Genomic DNA, 18267 nt, shown 5'->3' on the forward strand with positions numbered 1-18267 from the left:
CCCAGGTGTAGAGGCGCCCTTGGGGGGCAGGGTGACCCCCAGGTTACAGAGGGGCAGCTGGGGGCCACGGCGACCCCAGGGCACAAGAGGGGCACTTGGGGGGGCACGGTGATCGCCCTCACGGGCTCTGCATCACCCCACCGACCGCTGAAGTGGGGGGGAGACTCCAGTGGGGTTTCACCCTGAGCCCCCCCCACACACACACACACACACCCACCCCCCCAGGCAGTGGGGGCCCCCACCCCAACCACCGCCATCCTTATCCCAAAAGCCTGGTCTGCGGCTGGAGGACCGGGGGAGATCCCCCCCACACAACCCCGCCACGGACGGGACCCCCCCCCGGGCGGTGCCCCCTCCCCACCTGCAGGTACGGGGGGGAGGATGCCGGTGTCCGTGTGTGTCCCCCCCCCTCAGACAATGGCCCCCGAGGGGCGCCGGGAGCGCGGAGCGGAGACAATGGGCGGGCGCGGGGGGAGCGGCCGGGAACAGCGGCGGGGCAGGGGCGGGGGGGGGGCGGCGGGGCCGGTGGGACGGCGGAGCGGAGCGAACGGGGACGGGTGGGTCGGGGGGTGTGTGTGTGTTTGGGGGGGGGGGGCCGCTCCGCTGGGATTCGGGGTTTCCTCCGCCTCCTCCTCCTCTTCCTCCTCCTCCTCCGCCGCCGCCGCCGCCGCGGCAGCACCAGCGGCAGCCCCGGGATTTGGGTGCGGGGGGGGGGGACGCGCACAAAGGTGCGGCGGCGATGGTGAGTGCGGGGTTGGGTTTTTTTTTTTTGGGGGGGGTGGGGGGGGGTTGGGGAGGAGGGGGACACGCAGCGCGGGGGGAGCGGGGCGGGGCGCTGTGGGGGGGAGCGGGGCCGGGCTCGGCGCCTCCCCGCTGGAAGGGCCTGGGAAGCCGGGGACTTTCCTGGGCCCGCAGCCAGGCGGGGAGCGGCCGCTCGGCGAGACCCGCTGCCGGGGGTCGGGACGGGGAGGGGGGGGAGATGCGGGGGTGGCCCGGGGGGGTGGGGGGAACGGTGGGTTTGCCCCCCATCTCCCCCCATAAGCCGGAATTTGGGGCGGGGGGGCGGGGGGGGGCCTGAGGATGCCCCGCTGCCTTTTCGCAGGGCTGTGCTGGCCCTGGGGACCCTCCGCGGTGGGCGACGCAGTGGGGCTGGGTCGTGTCCCGTGTGCGTCCCGTCCCGTCCCCCCCCCAAGTTGCATCCAGCCTGGCAGCGGTGCCTGTGGCTTTCCCCCTCGGTGGGCACGCTTATACTGGAGTTTACTGGCCGAGCTGCCCCGCTGCGGTCAGCCGGCCCTTGGCCTCCGAGCCCTTTGTGCCCACCGCGGGCGTGAGACGGCAACGGGGGGACGAGGGTGGGCACTGACGGGTGCCAGGGCCGGTGGCCGGGTGCCAGGGCTGGGTGGCCGTTTTGAGGGACGACGAAGGAGGCGAAAACGGCCCCCCCACCGCTCCTGGGGGACCCGCCGGGCAGGGTCCGTCCCTGCCAGCACCCCCCTTTACCTGCCTCCGGGGGGGGACCCGGCCGGATTCTGATCCGGTTTATCTTGGTCCCCTCCTGGCGCGGCGCCCTGAGCCGAGAGGGAGTTCCCTGCGCCCAGCTCAGACATCGGCCCCGCTGCTCCGTCTGGGGCGAGAGAGGCTTTATTTCCTTGGGAGAGGGCGTAGAGCCTGCTTCCCCCCCACACACACACACACAGCCCCCCCCCGCGCTCCCTGCTCCAGGCCTTGGGATAATAACCGAGGCGGAGGTTTTAAAAAAAAAAAAAAAAAAAAAAAAAAAAAGAAGAATTAAATATTATCTTCACGGAGCCTCTGGGGATGGCTGTTGCTTAATCACAGCAATTGGGGATTGTGCTGGGACCGGGCTCCGAGGCAGCCTGAGTCAGACGCGATCTCGCAGCCCGGCTTCTCCTGTGTATTTACGCTGTCTTTGTGCTGGGGGGGGGGGGGGGGGGGGAAGCTCAGGAGGAGACCGGCTGATTTAATTAGCAGACAGCTTGATTGGGGCCGGCCGTGGCTCCTCACCCGGCTGTGGGACCCTGGGGTGGGCGTTGGAGGGTTGCGGGGTCGCTGGGGCCCGTGGGGACGGCCCCGAGGATGGGCGCGGGGCTGGGGGACACCGGCTGCCCGTCCCCGCGTCCCTTCTGGGCTCCCTTCGGCCATTGGAATCGTCAAATGGGGTTTTCTTGTTTTCATCCGCTCGCAGACAATGGGGCCGAAGGGGGCGTGGGGGGAGGCAGGGAGCCCATCACCCTGGCGTCGGGCAGGGCCGAACCAGCCTTGGGTCTTCAGTCTCAAATTAATTTTAGATTTTCGGGTCTGTTTTCTGCGGGGCAGATGCTTTGTGGTTTTTGTTGTCCAGACGGGATGCTCGGGAAGGGGCGTTGGGAGGAAACCACCTCCCTGGCTGTCCTCATGTGAGTGCCCGGCCCCGCGGGCAGCGTGGCACAGGGGTGGTGGTGCCGGCCACCAAAGCCGGATCCCACGCCAGGGGGATTTTTTTCTTCCCTCGTCCCCTCCCAAAGGTGTTCGCCACCTCGAGCGCGGCGGTCAGTGGGTGAGCACGGTCGCTTGCTCCTTGCCAGGACCCAGATGATCCCGGCTCCACGCTGCTTTTCCAGACTCTGAGAGGTGGATAATGCTGTCTGCCCGACGCAGCCCGGCAGGATTTACTTGGGTTAAGTGTTAGGCACCGGGAGCTGATGGAACAGAGCTACCATCGATGGAAAAGCGCCGTCATTTACGCTGCGGGTGTCCTTTTTGGGGTAGGAAACCCACCTTTTGGGGTGTCACTGCGGCACCCTGGGGACGATGCTCTTGGAGAAGGCGCCGACATCAAAATAACAAGCGTCGGGCCCCTGCGCCGCCTCGGCTCACCCTGTCCCCGCATCCTGCGCACTCACCCGGGTGCTCCTGGCCACTGGAGGAGCAGCCTGGGCTGCCGGCGTTTGCGTCCCCCTGTGCCCCAGGGTGACCGTAGGTTTGTCACCTCACGCCGCCATCCCACCCGGAGGTGCCACCTGGAGGGGCGGTGGGAGCAGGAGGGGAGGGGGGGGATGGGATTTGGGCAGGAGCAGGGTAGACCTGGCAGCTGTGGCATCTTGTTGGCCATGTGCTGGGCATCCCGGTGCCATCCCACCTGGAGATGGTGCCATCCCACCCATCCCACCTGGACCCGCCATTGAGGAACCGTGAGGACGAAGCCACCGCTCGTCTCCCCACGAGCTGGGGGGGACACGCGTCCCCGCGGGGGCTGCGAGGACGTGGGGTGCAGGCTGAGCCCCTCGGGAAGGGTGAGACGGACCAGGTAAGCTGCCAGTGGACAACTGGGAGGCCCAGTTAGGATCCCTCGGTGGTGCCAGCACCTTTTGCAATGCAAATCCCTTTCTCTTTGCTCCGAGCCCTGTTCTCATGCAAATCCCTGGGGTTTTTGTACTTTTTTTGTTTTTTTTTCTTTTCTCCCTCTGGTTCTAGATCTCGGTGCAGGCATTTTTACCCGGTGCAGGCATTTTTACCCGCATCCCCGCCACGGCTGCCACCTCCGTCGCTCCCGGACACACCACGGGATTGAAATGCCGGGAGAAAGGTCGGGCTTTGTCCCGTAGCCGCGCAGTGGGACTTTCCCCGCCGGAGGAACCTTGGTGGGCACCGAGCTCTGGAGGGACTGGACGTTCCCGTGGTTATTGGAACAATCCTGAGTGATCGTAATTAATGCTGGCAGTTTGGAAGGGATATTAAACCTTCTGCATCCAAGCTGACGCTGAGCAATTTGAGAGCAGAATGAGACCCCATGGGGGAGTTGGATTAAGCCACTCGGGCTCCCCATGGGCCTTTCCCGCGTCCCTCTCAAGCGCCTGGTCGTGCCAACGGACCGAAAAGCTGGAAGTTTGTGGATTCCTCCCAGCGGTGGCATCTCCTGGGGATGGAGCGATGGCAGGGGAGGGGCTTTCCCAGCCCGGAATGGGGGGGACTCGGTCACGGAAGGGAGCGGAGGAGCCTCTGGCTGGAGGGATGAGCTCGCTGTGAAGCCTCAGCTTCGATGAGATGTGGGGCTGGATGAGGAGCGGGGGGGAACTGGGGGTGTTTGTGCTTCTGCAGGGGGTTTGCGAACAGATGGGGGGCAGCGAATTGCCTTGGTGGCCTCTCCCCATCTCCTCAGTAGATGATGCACGGCCTGAATAGACGTGGCGGGGGGGAGGGTCTGCTTTGACCCCCCAACTCCTGCCTGGGGAGCCTGTTTCCCCCCCAACCCAAGCAGGAGCACCCGTGGGGGGGTTTCCTGGCCGTGCACGCACCTTCTGCTCTTTGTGGGTCGCCCGTGGCGCTGGCAGCCTCTTTCGTGGGGTGCATGTGTGAAATACCGTCATTGCTGTGTGTCCCCCGCCTTCCCCACCGCCTCCCGCTCGGCAGCGGGGCTCGGGGGGCCGGTGGCCGGCAGGGGAGCGCGGTGGTAGCCGGCCGGGGAAGGCGGCTATTGTGCGGAGGCAGCAAGGCGTGTTTGTGTAGCCAAGCAAGCAAATGTGCCGGGCGTCGGGCTCGGGGGAGCCGCGGGACGGGGCTGGGAGGTGCCCCCTGTTCCCAGGACCATCTGGGAGGCGTTTTGGCGGCATCCCCACCGTCAGCATCGCTGTTCGGGGGTCCCCGGGCCAACCTCGCTGGGGGGAGGACGGCCCCAAAATGACGGTGTGAGGCAGGGCTGAGGCTTGTGTTATGTTTTCTGCTTGTCCGCAAACAGCTGTGGGCTCCGGCTTGCGGCCTGCCTCAGTTTCCCCATCTCCGCCACGGGCAGAGCCGTGCTTCCAGCCCTCCCGGGCTTGTCAGCAGGATAAACATGGAGAGCTTGCCCAGAAAAGCTGTGGTTGCCCCATCCCTGGAGGGGTTCAAGGCCAGGTTGGGCTTGGAGCAACCTGCTCTGGTGGGAGGTGTCCCTGGGTGGGACGAGATGGCCTTCAAGGTCCCTTCCCACCCAAACCGTTCCGTGATTCCGTGATTCTAAACCACGGTGGAGTCCTGGAGGAATCCAGGGCCCCGGGGTTCCTCCTGAGCCCGCTCCCTGACTCAGTTTCCCGGTTGCCGCGATGCTTGTTGGGTCTGGCAGGGAAACACCTGCCCAGGTGTGGCTGATGTTTTCCTTCTGCTCCTGCTTGCTGTCGCCGGTGCGCGAAGGGCTGCCTTCGCACCCCTCGTAAACCACATTAGAGCCTCCTGACTTAACGCTGGGGGTTATTTAATTGATCGCGATGGGCAGATGCTGGGGAAAAGAGCACCGGTGGCGTAAATCTGGCGCGGGAGCGGGTGGGCGCTCGCCGAGCCGGTGTAATCCCAACCCTCTGGGCCGGGAGAGAAGTTGTTCAGGCGCCGGTTTCTCCCTCCGCCCTTTACCGAAAGCGGGTTTTTCCTCCAGAAAACGTGGTGCCCGGCTCACACGAGGTCTCGGCCCTGAATAAAGCCGGGGAGAGAACCACACGGCGTGGGTTTGAGCTGCCCGGTCCGAGGGGATGGGAGGAGAGGATTCCCCTCTCGGGATTTGCCCCGGAGCTGTTTGAAATAAGAAAGCTTTCTCATCTAGAAACGCTTGGATCTAATTTTTTTTTAAATTTATTTTTTCGGAGGAGGGGCCCGGGGGGCCATTTGAATGCAAAAGCTGGTTTGTGTTTGAGGTTCACGGACTCAAAGGCAGGAGAGACGGTTTTCTGACCGCCCCGAAGCCCCAGCCGAGCTCTGGCGGCTTTGAACCCTGTGATGTGCTCCAGCATCCTCCCGAGAAGCCATCCAGTCTGGACTTGAAGATGTCAAGAAATGGCAAATCCTCTCCTCCCCCCTGGGGAGTTAGTTCTGGTGGTTAATCACCTCGCTATTAAAAATGTGAGTTTTCCTCCTCGTTTGCATGGGGCTGGCACTCGCTCCCAGCCCTCGGCGCTCGCTCGGCATCTCCACGGGCTCGGGAAGGAGGCGAAGCGGCTTCTCCTCCTGGAGCCGAGGCATCATCCATTTCCAGCCCGAGCGCCTCGTGCTGCCGAACCGGCTTTCCCCACTCTGCCGGGCAAACCATCAAATGAAAAAATATTCCCTTTCTTCCCCAAGTTGCTCCACCGGCACCGGGGCGGCCACAGGACAGGAGGATGAGGAGCTCCTGGCTCCAGCGACCTGCGGGATGGCTGCTTGATTTATAAATTAGCCTTGGAAAACTGCTGGGTGGAGGGTTTTTTCCCCCCCCCAGCCTTTCCTGGGGAGAAAGTTGGGCCATTTTGGGCAAGACGGAGGGTCCTCATCGGCTGTATTGGCAGCTTGGGGGTCCCCATGCCCCCGGTGCGGCTGTCCCCTGGCTTGGGGATGAACTTGAAGTGTGGCTACTGGCCGCGGGATTGCGGTGACCGAGGAGCGTTAAATCCACGGGCTGGAGCCTTGAATTGCTGAAAAAAAAAGAAGTCTTGATTTTGGGTGATAAATCGGCCTTGCCTCTGCAGGCGAAGGAGCCGGGGGGATGCAGGGACGGTGTTCAGCCTGGCTCCGGACACCTCGGGAGGGTCGTATCCAGCACCCACGCGGTGCTGGCGTGTGGGACAGGGTGCCGATGCGGCGTGGAGGTGACGCCAGGATGTGTTTTGGGCTGTGGTGGCATCCGACCAGCACTTGCCTTCCTCCCCTGGCCATCGCTCGTCTCGGGTGCTCGCCGGGGGTCACGGCCAAGTGAGGGGCTCTCATGGAGCAGATGCCCCCAAAGGCCACCAGGGTGGGTGACCCGCAGGACAAGGACTTTGACTGGCGGTGCCAGCTGTGACGCACCGTGACTCCCCCAAACACGTGGCTGGGTGGCCACCACGGCACACGCCTGGTCCCCGTCCCCGGGGAGGGGAATGCCACGGAGCGTCGGTGCGCGGCAGCGATGCTCGGCTCCTGATTTCCTCCTCTCTTCCTTCCCCCAGCTCGACCGCGGACCCTCGGCGCTGCCGCCCATCCCGTGAGCAGCCCCCCATGCTCGGCCCCCCTCCGGTGCCCGCCAGCTGGATGCCGTCCCCGCCGGAGGCTCAGGATGCCCCAAGTGCCTCGGTGACCGCTGGGACGGGGGACAACACCCGCCTGCAGCCGCCTCGCCCCCACGTCCCACGCCGCCCCGCCAGTGAGTCCCGTCCCCCCGCTCCCAGCATCCATCCCCTGCCCCAGTATCAACCTCTTAATGGTTTTAATGGGCCAGACTGGGGACAAGCCGGTCCTCGGCCCCCCGATGGAGGCGGCCGCATTGTTCCCAGCAGAAACCTGATCGCTGCTGGCAAACAAAGCCCAGAAAAGGGGGGCTGGCAGGAGGTTTGAGACTGGGGGGGGGACGGACACAGGGGGGTCCTTTCTCTCCCAGCCCCTTCCCCCATCGCTCGCTGGGGATGCCGGGACGAGCTCCGGGCCCCTGTTGCCATCTCCTAGACAACCGGTGTGGGGGGGGGGCTTTTGTTTCCATAGTGATAAATGTGTGAGCATCCAGCATCTGGGACAAAAGGATCCCCCCCCCCCCCAGTCCCTCCCTTTTTGCCTCCTCGACCCCATCTCCCCCCTCCTTGCAAAAGAGGCCAAAAGACATTTGGGTTTTATTTGGTTGAAATGGCATTTCCGTGGTAACCCGGCACGGGCCCACCCCCAAACACAGCCGGCGCGGCCCCCCCGGCATGCGGGGCTGGCTGGGAAGGGGGGTTGGGGCTCTGGGGGATGCCTCACGCCCGCAGCCCCCCAGCACCCTTAGGGGGAGGGCAGCAGGATTTGGCAGGACCCCTCCGACGGGGTCCGGCATCCCCCGGTGGCGGTCAGGCAGCCTGATGTCCCCGCTGGGTCCCCTCCCTGGCGGGGTCACAGATCCAGCACCGGGGGCTGCGAGCGGCTTGGGAGCCCCCAAAAGCCTCCCAAAAATGGGGTGACTGGGACTGGGACCCCGGCAGACCGGCGACGCAGACCCCGGTTCCTGCCCGCATCCCTGAGCCTTTTCCCCGCGGTGCCGGCGCCGCGTGCTGCCGGGCTGGGGTGTACGCAGGGCGTTGTTTTCCCACCCCGGCAGAGAGAAGCCGGCGTAGGTGGGTGTCGCGCGCGCGTGTGTGTATTTATATCGCCCTGTGCCTACAAACGGCTGGAATGGGAGTTTGGGGTTGGCTAATAACGACGTGGCAGCCGTGAGTCAGCGCGGGGCTCCCAGCCAGCCGTGCCGTGGTGGACCAGTCCCCTGGGGTGGCCAGTGGTCCCATCCTCACAGCCACCATGCTGGCTCCCGGCAGCCCGGGAGTCCCCCCGGTTTCCCCCAACAGCTCCAAGCTCTCCCCAGCCTCGGAGCCGGTGCAAAGCCGTGGATGGTCCTGGAAAAAACGGGGCTGAGATCCCAGCTCCTGGAAAAACCGGGGCTGAGATCCCAGCTCCGCGCTGGGAAACGTGTCCGGGCAGAGCCCCCGCGCTGCGAGATTGGCCTGAAACGTTGCCTGCGCCCGATTATTCATTCCTTATTTTGTTGGCCCCCACCCTAGGCACTCTTTTGGCAGTTAAAATAACGATCGTGATATTAACTAAAGTGTAAATCCCCCAAAACAGGAGCTAATTGTGGAGTATCGTTAATAAAGGGGAAGGTGGCCGTCCCCGACACAGCTTGGGCATGGGAAAAGATCGAAAGTGACCCAAATTCCCTTTCCCTGCTGGACTCCTGTCCCCGTTTGGCACCGGGGATGGAGCTGTGGTGGTGCAGGGGATGGGGGCAAGGGGATGCTTGCCGGTGGCCGGGACCCCCGGGGGCCTTGCCGCTGAGCCTTCCCTTGGCCTCCGCAGGCGGGCGAGCCGTTTTCTCCTGAGACGAGCCCAACCAGGTGATCAAAATAGAGTCCCTCAAGGTGACGGTCGACTTCTTGAAGGTGCCCCTGGGCCTGAAGAAGCCCCCCCTGAAGGAGGCCCTGGCCGCCGTCCCGGGGCCGGGGAGAGCAAAGCCCCTCGGCGTGGAGCGGCACAAGCCCCGGCGCTCCGACACCATGGACAATGAGTCGCAATACTCGGGATATTCCTACAAATCCGGGCATTCCCGCAGCTCCCGCAAGCACAGGTGAGGAGGGGGTGGGTGTGTGCCCGAGGTGGGGGGGGGTCCCTTGGGTGCTGCTGCCCCGGTGCACCCACCCCGCTCCACTCTCTCGCCTCCCAGGGACCGGCGGGACCGGCATCGCTCCAAAAGCCGGGACGGGAGCCGCGGGGACAAGTCGGTGACCATCCAAGCGCCGGGCGAGCCCTTGTTGGACAACGAATCCACGCGGGGGGATGAGAGGGTGAGTGGGGCGCGACGGGGGTCGGCATCTTCGTCCCGCCACGAGGATGCTGCCGAGGGTGGGAGCCGCCGGCGGGGCGCGGGGGCTCCCGGCATGCCCGCTGCTCCCCAGCAGAGCGGTTGAGCCGGTTGGGCTGGCCCTGGGCTGGCGGCGGTGCCGGCGGGGAGGGAGGGTGGCAAATGAAAGGGGACTGGCTGTGGCGGCACCCCGGGGTGGGCACGGGCTGCCCAGGGGTGGAAAACACCCTGGGGATCCACTCCGGCTCCAGCCCCTCGCTCGGCAATGCCAGCGTGGCCGCGCCGAGGCGGAATAACCCCAGCCCGGCTCCCGGCGTCCCAGTCCCACGGGGGTCCCGCTGTGACCCCCCCACGCTGGGTGCCGGCACTCCTCCGGCCGCCGCGGAGACCGGTTTTAATCGTCTCCCAGCCACCTACGCGGGCGGCTCCGGCGTTTTTCATCTTCCCCCACCAAAACGGCGGCGCCGGCAGGGTTTGCGGCGGCTGAGCCTGCTCGGTCCAGCCGCGGCCGGAGCGAGCCGATGGCGGCGTGGGTTCGCCTGGGGCCGGGCTGGGATACGGACTGGTCCTCCTGGACCCTCCTCCCCTCCGCATCCCTTGGGAAAAGCCCAGGCTGGGGCTTTATTTTGCCGTTTGGGATGAAATTGCTGGCTTTCCCGCAGTAATTCAGCGGGGAAAAACATACAATGGGATAAAACCTCAAGTTCCAGGGATGCCAAAGTGCTGGAAAAGAAAACGTGAGGGTCTGAGGGAGAGGACAGAGAGACGGTCAGACCCGGGGCGGCGTTTTCCATCTAACGTCTTCTCTCTCCCCTGAAACCCCTCCCTGTTTTAACTGGGAAGGAATCGAGCGGGGCCGGGTCATTCCCACACCCCCTCTGGTTTGAGGAGGGGGGATTTGGGAAGCGGTGGGGGATCCCTGGAGCTCTCGGAGCTGCTGGATGACGGGGGACTTTGTCCTGCCCGGCGCGGGAGGAGGCAGCGCCCGGCGGCGGCGGGGGTGTGTTGGGACGGCGGCCGGGCATGTTCCTTCTGGCCCCGCTAATGAGGGGGTTTGCCTGGAAGCGGGATGATGCTTCCCATTTCCAAAGCTGCTCGCACCGGTGCCGGAGAGTTTGGAGCGCGGCGGCACGGAGCCACCGACGGGGGTTTTCTAGAGGGTCCCGGCCAAATCGCCGCGTGTCCCAGGCACCGTCTAAATGGGGGTGATGGCACCGGGCAGCGCACCGGGCTTGGAGGTTTGGTGGATGGGAGACGGTGGGGTCGGGGTGGGCGGGGGTCCGGCAGGGCCGGTAGCCCCCCAGGGTGCTGTGGATGGGAGCGGGGGGGACGCGACGCAGTGCGATCCCCTGTTTAACCCTCCCGTCCGCCCTCCCCAGGACGACAACTGGGGGGAGACCACCACGGTGGTGACAGGGACGTCGGAGCACAGCATCTCGCACGATGACATCACCCGCATCACCAAGGACATGGAGGACAGCGCCCACCTGGACTGCTCCCGGCACCTGGGCGTCTCGCTGGCTGGGGCGCTGGCCCTCCTCGCCTTCCTCACCCCCCTCGCCTTCATGCTCCTGCCCCAGCTGCTGTGGCGGGAGGAGCTGGAGCCCTGCGGGACACCCTGCGAAGGGCTCTTCATCTCCGTGGCCTTCAAACTCCTCATCCTCCTGCTGGGCAGCTGGGCTCTCTTCTTCCGTCGCCCCAAAGCCTTCTTCCCCCGCGTCTTCGTCTTCCGAGCCTTGCTCATGGTGCTGGTCTTCCTCCTCGTCGTCTCCTACTGGCTGTTCTACGGCGTGCGGATCCTGGACTCGCGGGACCGTAACTACCAGGGGGTGGTTCAGTACGCCGTCTCGCTGGTGGACGCCCTGCTCTTCGTGCACTACCTGGCGGTGGTGCTGCTGGAGCTGCGGCAGCTCCAGCCCCAGTTCACCCTCAAGGCCGTGCGCTCCGCCGACGGGGCCAGCCGCTTCTACAACGTCGGCCATCTCAGGTACGGGGGGGTTGGGGGCCAGGGTGCTGCCGCGGGGAGGAGCTTCACGTGTTTGTGGGTGCGCACGAGGGGTGTGGGTGCACCTACAGATGTGCACGGGCATTGGTGCGGGTGCATTCCTAGAATTATAGAATTGTTTAGGTTGGAAAGGACCTTTAAGGTTGTCAAACCCAACCATGATCAGAGAACGTTGTAGGTGGGAAAGGACTCTTGAGATTGTCAAGTCCAACCGTGAAATTCTTGTGTGTGCACGTGCGTTGATGCCTGTGCATTCACAGAAACGCGGAATCGTTTAGGTTGGAAAAGACCTTTAAGATTGTCAAACCCAACCATGAATCAGAGAATCTTTTAGGTGGGAAAGGACCTTTGAGATTGTCAAATCCAACCGTGAAATTCGTGTGTGTGCACGTACGTGTGTGCACGTGCATTGACGCGAGTGCATTCGTAGAATTACAGAACCATTTAGGTGGGAAAGGGCCTTCAAAATCATCAAACCCACACATGATCAGAGAATCGTTTAGGTGGGAAAGGACCTTGAAGATTGTCAAGTCCAACCGTGAAATTCTTGTGTGTGCACATACGTGTGTGCACGTGCGTTGATGCCTGTGCAGTCGTAGAATTACAGAATCATTTAGGTGGGAAAGGACCTTTAAGGTCGTCAAACCCAACCATGAATCAGTGAATCTTTTAGGTGGGAAAGGACCTTTGAGATTGTCAAGTCCAACCATGAAATTCCTGTGTGTGCACGTGCGTTGATGCCTGTGCATTCACAGAAACACGGAATCGTTTAGGTGGGAAAGGACCTACAAGGTCCTCAAACGTAACCAGGAATCGGAGAATCATTCAGGTGGGAAAGGACCTTTAAGGTTGTTGAGTCCGACCATGAAATTCATGTGTGTGCACGGACATGTGTGCGTTGATGCGTGTGCATTCACAGAAACATGGAATCGTTTAGGTTGGAAAGGGCCTTTGAGATCATCAAGCCCAACCATGAATCAGAGAATCTTTTAGGTGGGAAAGGACCTTTGAGATTGTCAAATCCAGCCATGAATCAGGGAATCGTTTAGGTTGGAGAGGAACTTGAAGATTGTCAAGTCCAACTGTGAAATTCGTGTGTGTGCACGTACATGTGTGCATGTGTGTTGACGCGGGTGCATTCGTAGAATTATAGAATCGTTTAGGTGGGAAAGGACCTTTGAGATTGTCAAATCCAACCATGATCAGAGAATCGTGTAGGTGGAAAAGGACGTTTGAGATCATCGAGTCCAACCATGAAATTCTTGTGTGTGCACGTGCGTTAATGCCTGTGCATTCGCAGAAACACGGAATCGTTTAGGTGGGAAAGGACCTACAAGGTCCTCAAACCCAGCCATGAATCGGAGAATCATTCAGGTGGGAAAGGACCTTTAAGGTCATCGAGTCCAACCGCGAAATTCATGTTTGTGCGCGGACGTGTGTGCGTGTGCAGTGGTGCGTGTGCACGTACACGTGTGCACATGCGCTGATGTGTGTGCAGGTGCGTATGCGCGCGGGCATCGATGCGTGTACATTCCTGGAGTTGTAGAGTCGTTTAGGTTGGAAAAGACCTCTAAGATCGTCAAGTCCAACCGTGAAATTTGTGTGCGCACGTACACAAGTGCGTGGGCATCGGTGCGTATGCGTTCGTGTGTGTTCGTATGCATATGCGTGCGTGCAGGCGTGTGTGTGCCCGTGCATGTGTGCACAGGCCTCGATGCGTGTGCGTTCGTAGAATCACAGAACGGTTTAGGTGGGAAAGGACCTTGAAGATCGTCGAGTCCAACCGTGAAATTCATGCATGTGCACGTGCGTATATGCACATGTGTTGATGTGTGTGCACGGGCATTTTGCGCGTGTGTGCGAGCATACGTGCGCGGGCACTGACGCGCGGCTACCTTCATGGAATCGTAGAATCGTTTAGGTTGGGAAAGACCTTGAAGAGCATCAAGTCCGACCGTAAAATTCATCAGCGGCGCACGTGCATATGTGCGCGGGCATCGATGCGTGCGCGCCCATGTGTGTGCACATGCATACGTGTACAGCCGTCGAACCCGAACCGTTCCGTGATTCTATGATGTGTGTCCATTCATAGAGTCTTAGAATCATTCAGGTTGGAAAGGACCTTGAAGATCGTCAAGTCCGACTGTGAAATTCATGTGTGCGAGCGTACGTATGTGCGTGTGCGTGTACATATGTGCACGGGCATTGATGTGTGCGCGTGTGCGTACGCACACGGGCATTGACGTGTGTGTATTCATGGAATCATTTCAGTTGGGAAAGACCTTTAAGATCGTCAAGCCCAACCGTGAAGTTCATCCGTGTGCACGCACATGAGTCCGTGCGTGTTCCTGTGTGCGCAGACACGCGTGTGCACGTGCACACGTGTGTTCACCAGCCATTGTGCCCACGCCGCTTCCCTCTGCGGCACCCGGCTCCGGCCGGAGGAGCTGCTGGGGGGCTGACCCATCCCCGCGGTGCCACGCGTGGTCCATGTCCCCCATCCTGGTCCTGCCCCGCTCCGTGTGCCCCCCTGCCCTCGGCACGGCGCTAACCGGCTCTCTGTGCCCCCCCGGGCCCGGCTGTGTCTCCCCGCAGCATCCAGCGAGCGGCCGTCTGGATCCTGGAGAACTATTACCACGATTTCCCGGTCTACAACCCTGCCCTCCTCAACCTGCCAAAATCCGTCCTGTCCAAGAAAATGTCCGGGTTTAAAGTCTATTCCCTCGGCGAGGGTGAGCTCCCCTTCCCTTGGCTTCTCCTCTCGTTCTCTCTCTTCCTTCCCTTCCCCATCCCTGTGTTTTCCTCTCCGGAGGCTGCTCTCGGCTCCGTGGGGCAGGGGGAGCATCGGGCACCCCGCTGCCCCCCCAACCCCTCTGGAACCTCCATCCCTTTTTTTATTTCCCCCTGGCAGAAAACACGACGAACAACTCCACGGGCCAGTCCCGGGCCGTCATCGCGGCGGCCGCCCGGCGGCGTGACAACAGCCACAACGAGTATTACTACGAGGAAGCAGAGCACGAGCGCCGGGTGCGGAAACGCCGCGCCAGGTACGGGGCCGGTGGCGGGCACCACCTCCGGGTGGCACCGGGTGCCCCCATTGCTGCGTGTCCCCCATGGGGTGCCCATGCCAGCACCCCCCTGAGGACCTGGGCTGTGCTGGGAGGGGCTGGGGATGGGGTGTCCCTGCTCTTGGGGAATCACAGAATGGTTCAGGTGGGAAGGGGCCTTGAAGACCATCCCGTCCCCCCCCTGCCCTGGGCAGGGACACCTCCCACCAGCCCAGGTCGCTCCAAGCCCCGTCCAACCTGGCCTTGAACCCCTCCAGGGATGGGGCAGCCACAGCTTCTCTGGGCAACCTGCGCCAGGGGCTCACCCCCCTCACAGCCAAGAATTTCTCCCTAATATCCAATCTCAATCTCCCCTCCTTCAGTGTAAAACTGTTCCCCCTCGTCCCGTGGCTCCCCTCCCTGCTCCAGAGTCCCTCCCCAGCTTTCCTGGAGCCCCTTGAGGGACTGGAAGGGGCTCCAAGGTCTCCGCGGAGCCTTCTCTTCTCCAGGCTGTTGCATGGCACAGCCAGATCTCCCCAAAACTGGTTTTGGGGTAGAAGCTGGGTTCCTGGCTGCCCCCAGCCCCATGGGATCTCCTGCCCATGGCCGGACTCTGCCCCTCTGCAGCCACGTCCCTGGCTTTCCCCCCGGCAGGCTGGTGGTGGCGGTGGAAGAAGCCTTCACCCACATCAAGCGGCTGCAGGAGGAGGACCAGAAGAACCCCCGGGAGATCATGGACCCGCGGGAGGCGGCTCAGGCCATCTTCGCCTCCATGGCCCGGGCCATGCAGAAGTACCTGCGCACCACCAAGCAGCAGCCCTACCACACCATGGAGAGCATCCTGCAGCACCTCGAGTTCTGCATCACCCACGACATGACGCCAAAGGTGTGCGGGGGGACACAGCGCGGTGGGACGGGGTCCACGGGTTTGCCCAAGGGCTTGGTCCAGAGGGCGAGGACTTGGGTGGGGGTTTTTTTCCTCACCGTGTGAGAGCATCCCCCTGGGAGGAGGACAAGGGTTGGGAGATAGAGCCAGAAAAGCAGGTGGAACCCCAAGGAACAACACACTGTGGTGGGAACCGGCCGCGCGGGGACGTTTTTCCTGCAGGACCTGCCGAGCAGCTTGAGGCTGCAAAAAACCCCAGGTGGAGCTGTAGGAAGGTGACGTTCACGTGTCCTTTCCCCTCCTCCAAGGCGTTCCTTGAGCGGTACCTGACGGCCGGCCCCACCATCCAGTACCACAAGGACCGCTGGCTGGCCAAGCAGTGGACGCTGGTGAGCGAGGAGCCGGTGACCAACGGCCTGAAAGACGGGGTGGTCTTTGTGCTGAAGCGCCAGGACTTCAGCCTCGTGGTGAGCACCAAGAAGATCCCTTTCTTCAAGCTCTCGGAGGAGTTCGTGGACCCCAAGTCGCACAAGTTCGTCATGAGGCTGCAGTCGGAGACCTCGGTGTGAGCTGAAGAGGGATGGAGAGGGGTTGAGGGGGGGGGAGACCCTCTCCGCACACACACCCCCCCCCCAGTCTCCGCCGGGGCTCAGGGAAGGCCACGGCTCGAGGGCAGAACTGCGGCGGGCGCCGGGGAGCAGCACCCGTGCCCGACTCCACCACCTACCTGTGACCACTCGCCCTCCGCCTCGGCTTGGCCCCCGCTGGGATGGGCTGAGCCCCTTCCTCCTCCTCCTCCTCTTCCTGCTCCTCTTCCTCCTCCTCCTCTTCCTCCTCCTCCCCGAAACCCAGGTGCGTGTAGCATCCCCCCAGAAGGCGCTGCCAGCGGAGGATGGCGGCGCGGCCAGGAAGGAGACGGCGTTTCGGTGCCATAACTCAAGGGCTAAATCTCCATGTTCTTCACCAGCGTCTTCGAGCACCATCCGGTCCCAGGGACCTTCGGCTCGTGCCCGTTTTCTACCTGGCAACTGTCCTGGCTCTGGCCTTAAACCACTGCCCGCCGTCTGGGGCTGGTTTTTAACCCTAGAGACTGGGGGGGGGGGCGGTTTGGGAATATTTTTTGCAAACACCTCAGCGATCCGTGGCTGCTATGAAAACCTCCCCCGGCATCCGAGACACCGGTGCTGCTCCCGGCTGGAGGGACGTCCTCCTCGCCCCCCTGCTGATGGTTTCCGCGCTCAGCTCTTAACAAAAGCAAGTGAAAATCGGGTTTTTAAGAGAAGCAGAAGGTTGGTTTGGGTTTTTTTTTTGTAAGCGGTTTCCCCGCTCCCGAGGTGACCCGTCTCCCGGCAGCATCTCCGTGGGGCTTCCCCACGCCGTGGGTTGCAGGCAGAGCAGCTTAAAACGTCTCTCGGGGTCCGATCCCAGCGCCGGAGCCAGCGGGGGAACGAAAGGAGGGGTTCCTGGCGTGGGTGACAGGGGCTCGTGGCTCGATGAGGTCCTTAATTAACGTCCCGCAGTGGCAGGTGGCCCGTGGTGGCCCCCGGCTCCTCGTGGGGGACGCGAAAGCTTTTGCCTTCCCTTGGTTTTGTTTAAGGTCGCGAATACCTCATGGATTTATTTTCTTTTTTTTTTTTTTTTTTAATTTTTTATTTTTTTTTCCCCCCTCTGGAGCCCGTCGTCCGGCCACGCCAGGCCGGGGGTCTCGGGGGGGTCCCAGGGGGGTGGGAGGTTATGGCTGGGGGGGGGGGGGGTGGTTTAATGGGGAGCTGCCATTGGGGTTGGTTTGATCGTGGGGAGTTCCAAGTTCGTGCCAAGTTCCACTTGGGATTGGATTTAATTTTGGTTTATTTTGTCCTAAGCACTAAAAGAGGGGGTGAGTTTGCGGGGGGGGGACGACAACCCCACGATGCCACTTGGGCCGCGGCACGCTGGCCATATCTGCCACCCCAGAGGGGCTTCCCCAGTGAGTACCAGTAGCAACGTTAAGATGCCGGTGGGGTCCCAAATTCCAGGAAATCTCCGTTTTTCAGGAGTTTCCATCCCTTGCCTGCGCTCCCCTCCTCTTCCAGCCTTTTGAGGCCGAAGGACCCGGGTTTCACCCGCTTGGTGTCGTGTCCCCCCCGACTCCCTCAGTGCTGCTGCCGCTGGGAGCCCATTTTGGGGTGTTCTACTGCAAAAACGACTTCAGTGAGCGCGAGTGGATGGGTCGGCCGGGGCGGGGGTGGGGGGGTTTCACTTGGAATTTAAGAAGAATAAACCCTTTTTGGTTCGTTTTTGGGGTTTGGAATTTTTTTTTTTAATTTTTTTTTTTTTTTTTCCCCCCCCGCAGAGCCGAGCCCTTGTGCATGCGTGTAGAAAGTTGTAAAATGTAAAATTGTTTTTTAATATATAAAAAGCTTGGGGTTGTGTTTGTTTTTGTTTTTTTTTTTTTGTTTTCCCAGTTTGCAGTGGATCGAAGCAGTACGGCCGTGGTAGGAAGTTTTGTTGGTTGGTTGGTTGGTTGGTTGTTTTTTTTTTTTCATAGAGGAACTAAAATTGTACAAATTTTGTTTGTTTTTTTTTTTTTTTTTTATAAAATAAACCCATTTTGACTTTTTTTTTTTTTTTTCCCCACCCCGTCTTTGTCTTCCCGCACCCGGTTCTTTGGGGTGAGGCAGCAGGATTTAGGTCCCCGCGCAGGGGAGATGCTGCAGTGGCAGGATGCGGCCTCAAGGGAGCACTCGGAGAGAAACGCGTCCTGGCCCTCGGAGGGTGCTGGGGGGCAGGACGAGGACTTGGGCTTGGTGGGGACCATGGATGTGTGGGGTCTGTGGGGCCAAGGGCTTGGGGTTCTAGGTGTCAAGGGTTTGGGGGTTATGGGGGTCAAGGACTTGAGGTTTGAGGGGCCAAAGGTTTGGGGGTTATAGGGCCGAGGGTTTGGTGTCTGTGGGGTGAAGAGTTTGGGCTTTATGGAGCCAAGGGTTTGGGATCTGTGGGGCCAAGGGTTTGGGGTTTAGAGGGCCAAGGGTTGAGGGGAGCCAAGGGCTTGGGG

The 18267-nt window shown here is 61.9% G+C and overlaps 1 protein-coding gene across 3 annotated transcripts; it reads left to right on the forward strand.

Moving 5' to 3' along the window:
• The first annotated feature begins 532 nt into the window (after window positions 1-532).
• Window positions 533-16911, forward strand: VANGL2 (VANGL planar cell polarity protein 2). Of its 3 annotated transcripts, none has more exons than XM_054182644.1 (9): window positions 533-557; window positions 6927-7120; window positions 8794-9061; window positions 9158-9278; window positions 10675-11282; window positions 13896-14032; window positions 14212-14347; window positions 15002-15233; window positions 15542-16911. In XM_054182644.1, the coding sequence occupies exons 3-9, from the start codon at window positions 8991-8993 to the stop codon at window positions 15800-15802; spliced, it is 1566 nt and encodes a 521-aa protein (XP_054038619.1). In that variant the 5' UTR covers window positions 533-557; window positions 6927-7120; window positions 8794-8990; the 3' UTR covers window positions 15803-16911. The 3 variants fall into 3 exon arrangements, with proteins under 3 accessions (XP_054038619.1, XP_054038618.1, XP_054038620.1); XM_054182643.1 differs by lacking the exon at window positions 533-557 and adding an exon at window positions 612-742; XM_054182645.1 differs by lacking the exons at window positions 533-557; window positions 6927-7120 and adding an exon at window positions 621-742.
• Window positions 16912-18267: the final 1356 nt, after the last annotated feature.

The sequence above is a fragment of the Rissa tridactyla genome, chromosome 23 (assembly GCF_028500815.1).
Source record: "Rissa tridactyla isolate bRisTri1 chromosome 23, bRisTri1.patW.cur.20221130, whole genome shotgun sequence".
Lineage (NCBI taxonomy): Eukaryota > Metazoa > Chordata > Aves > Charadriiformes > Laridae > Rissa > Rissa tridactyla.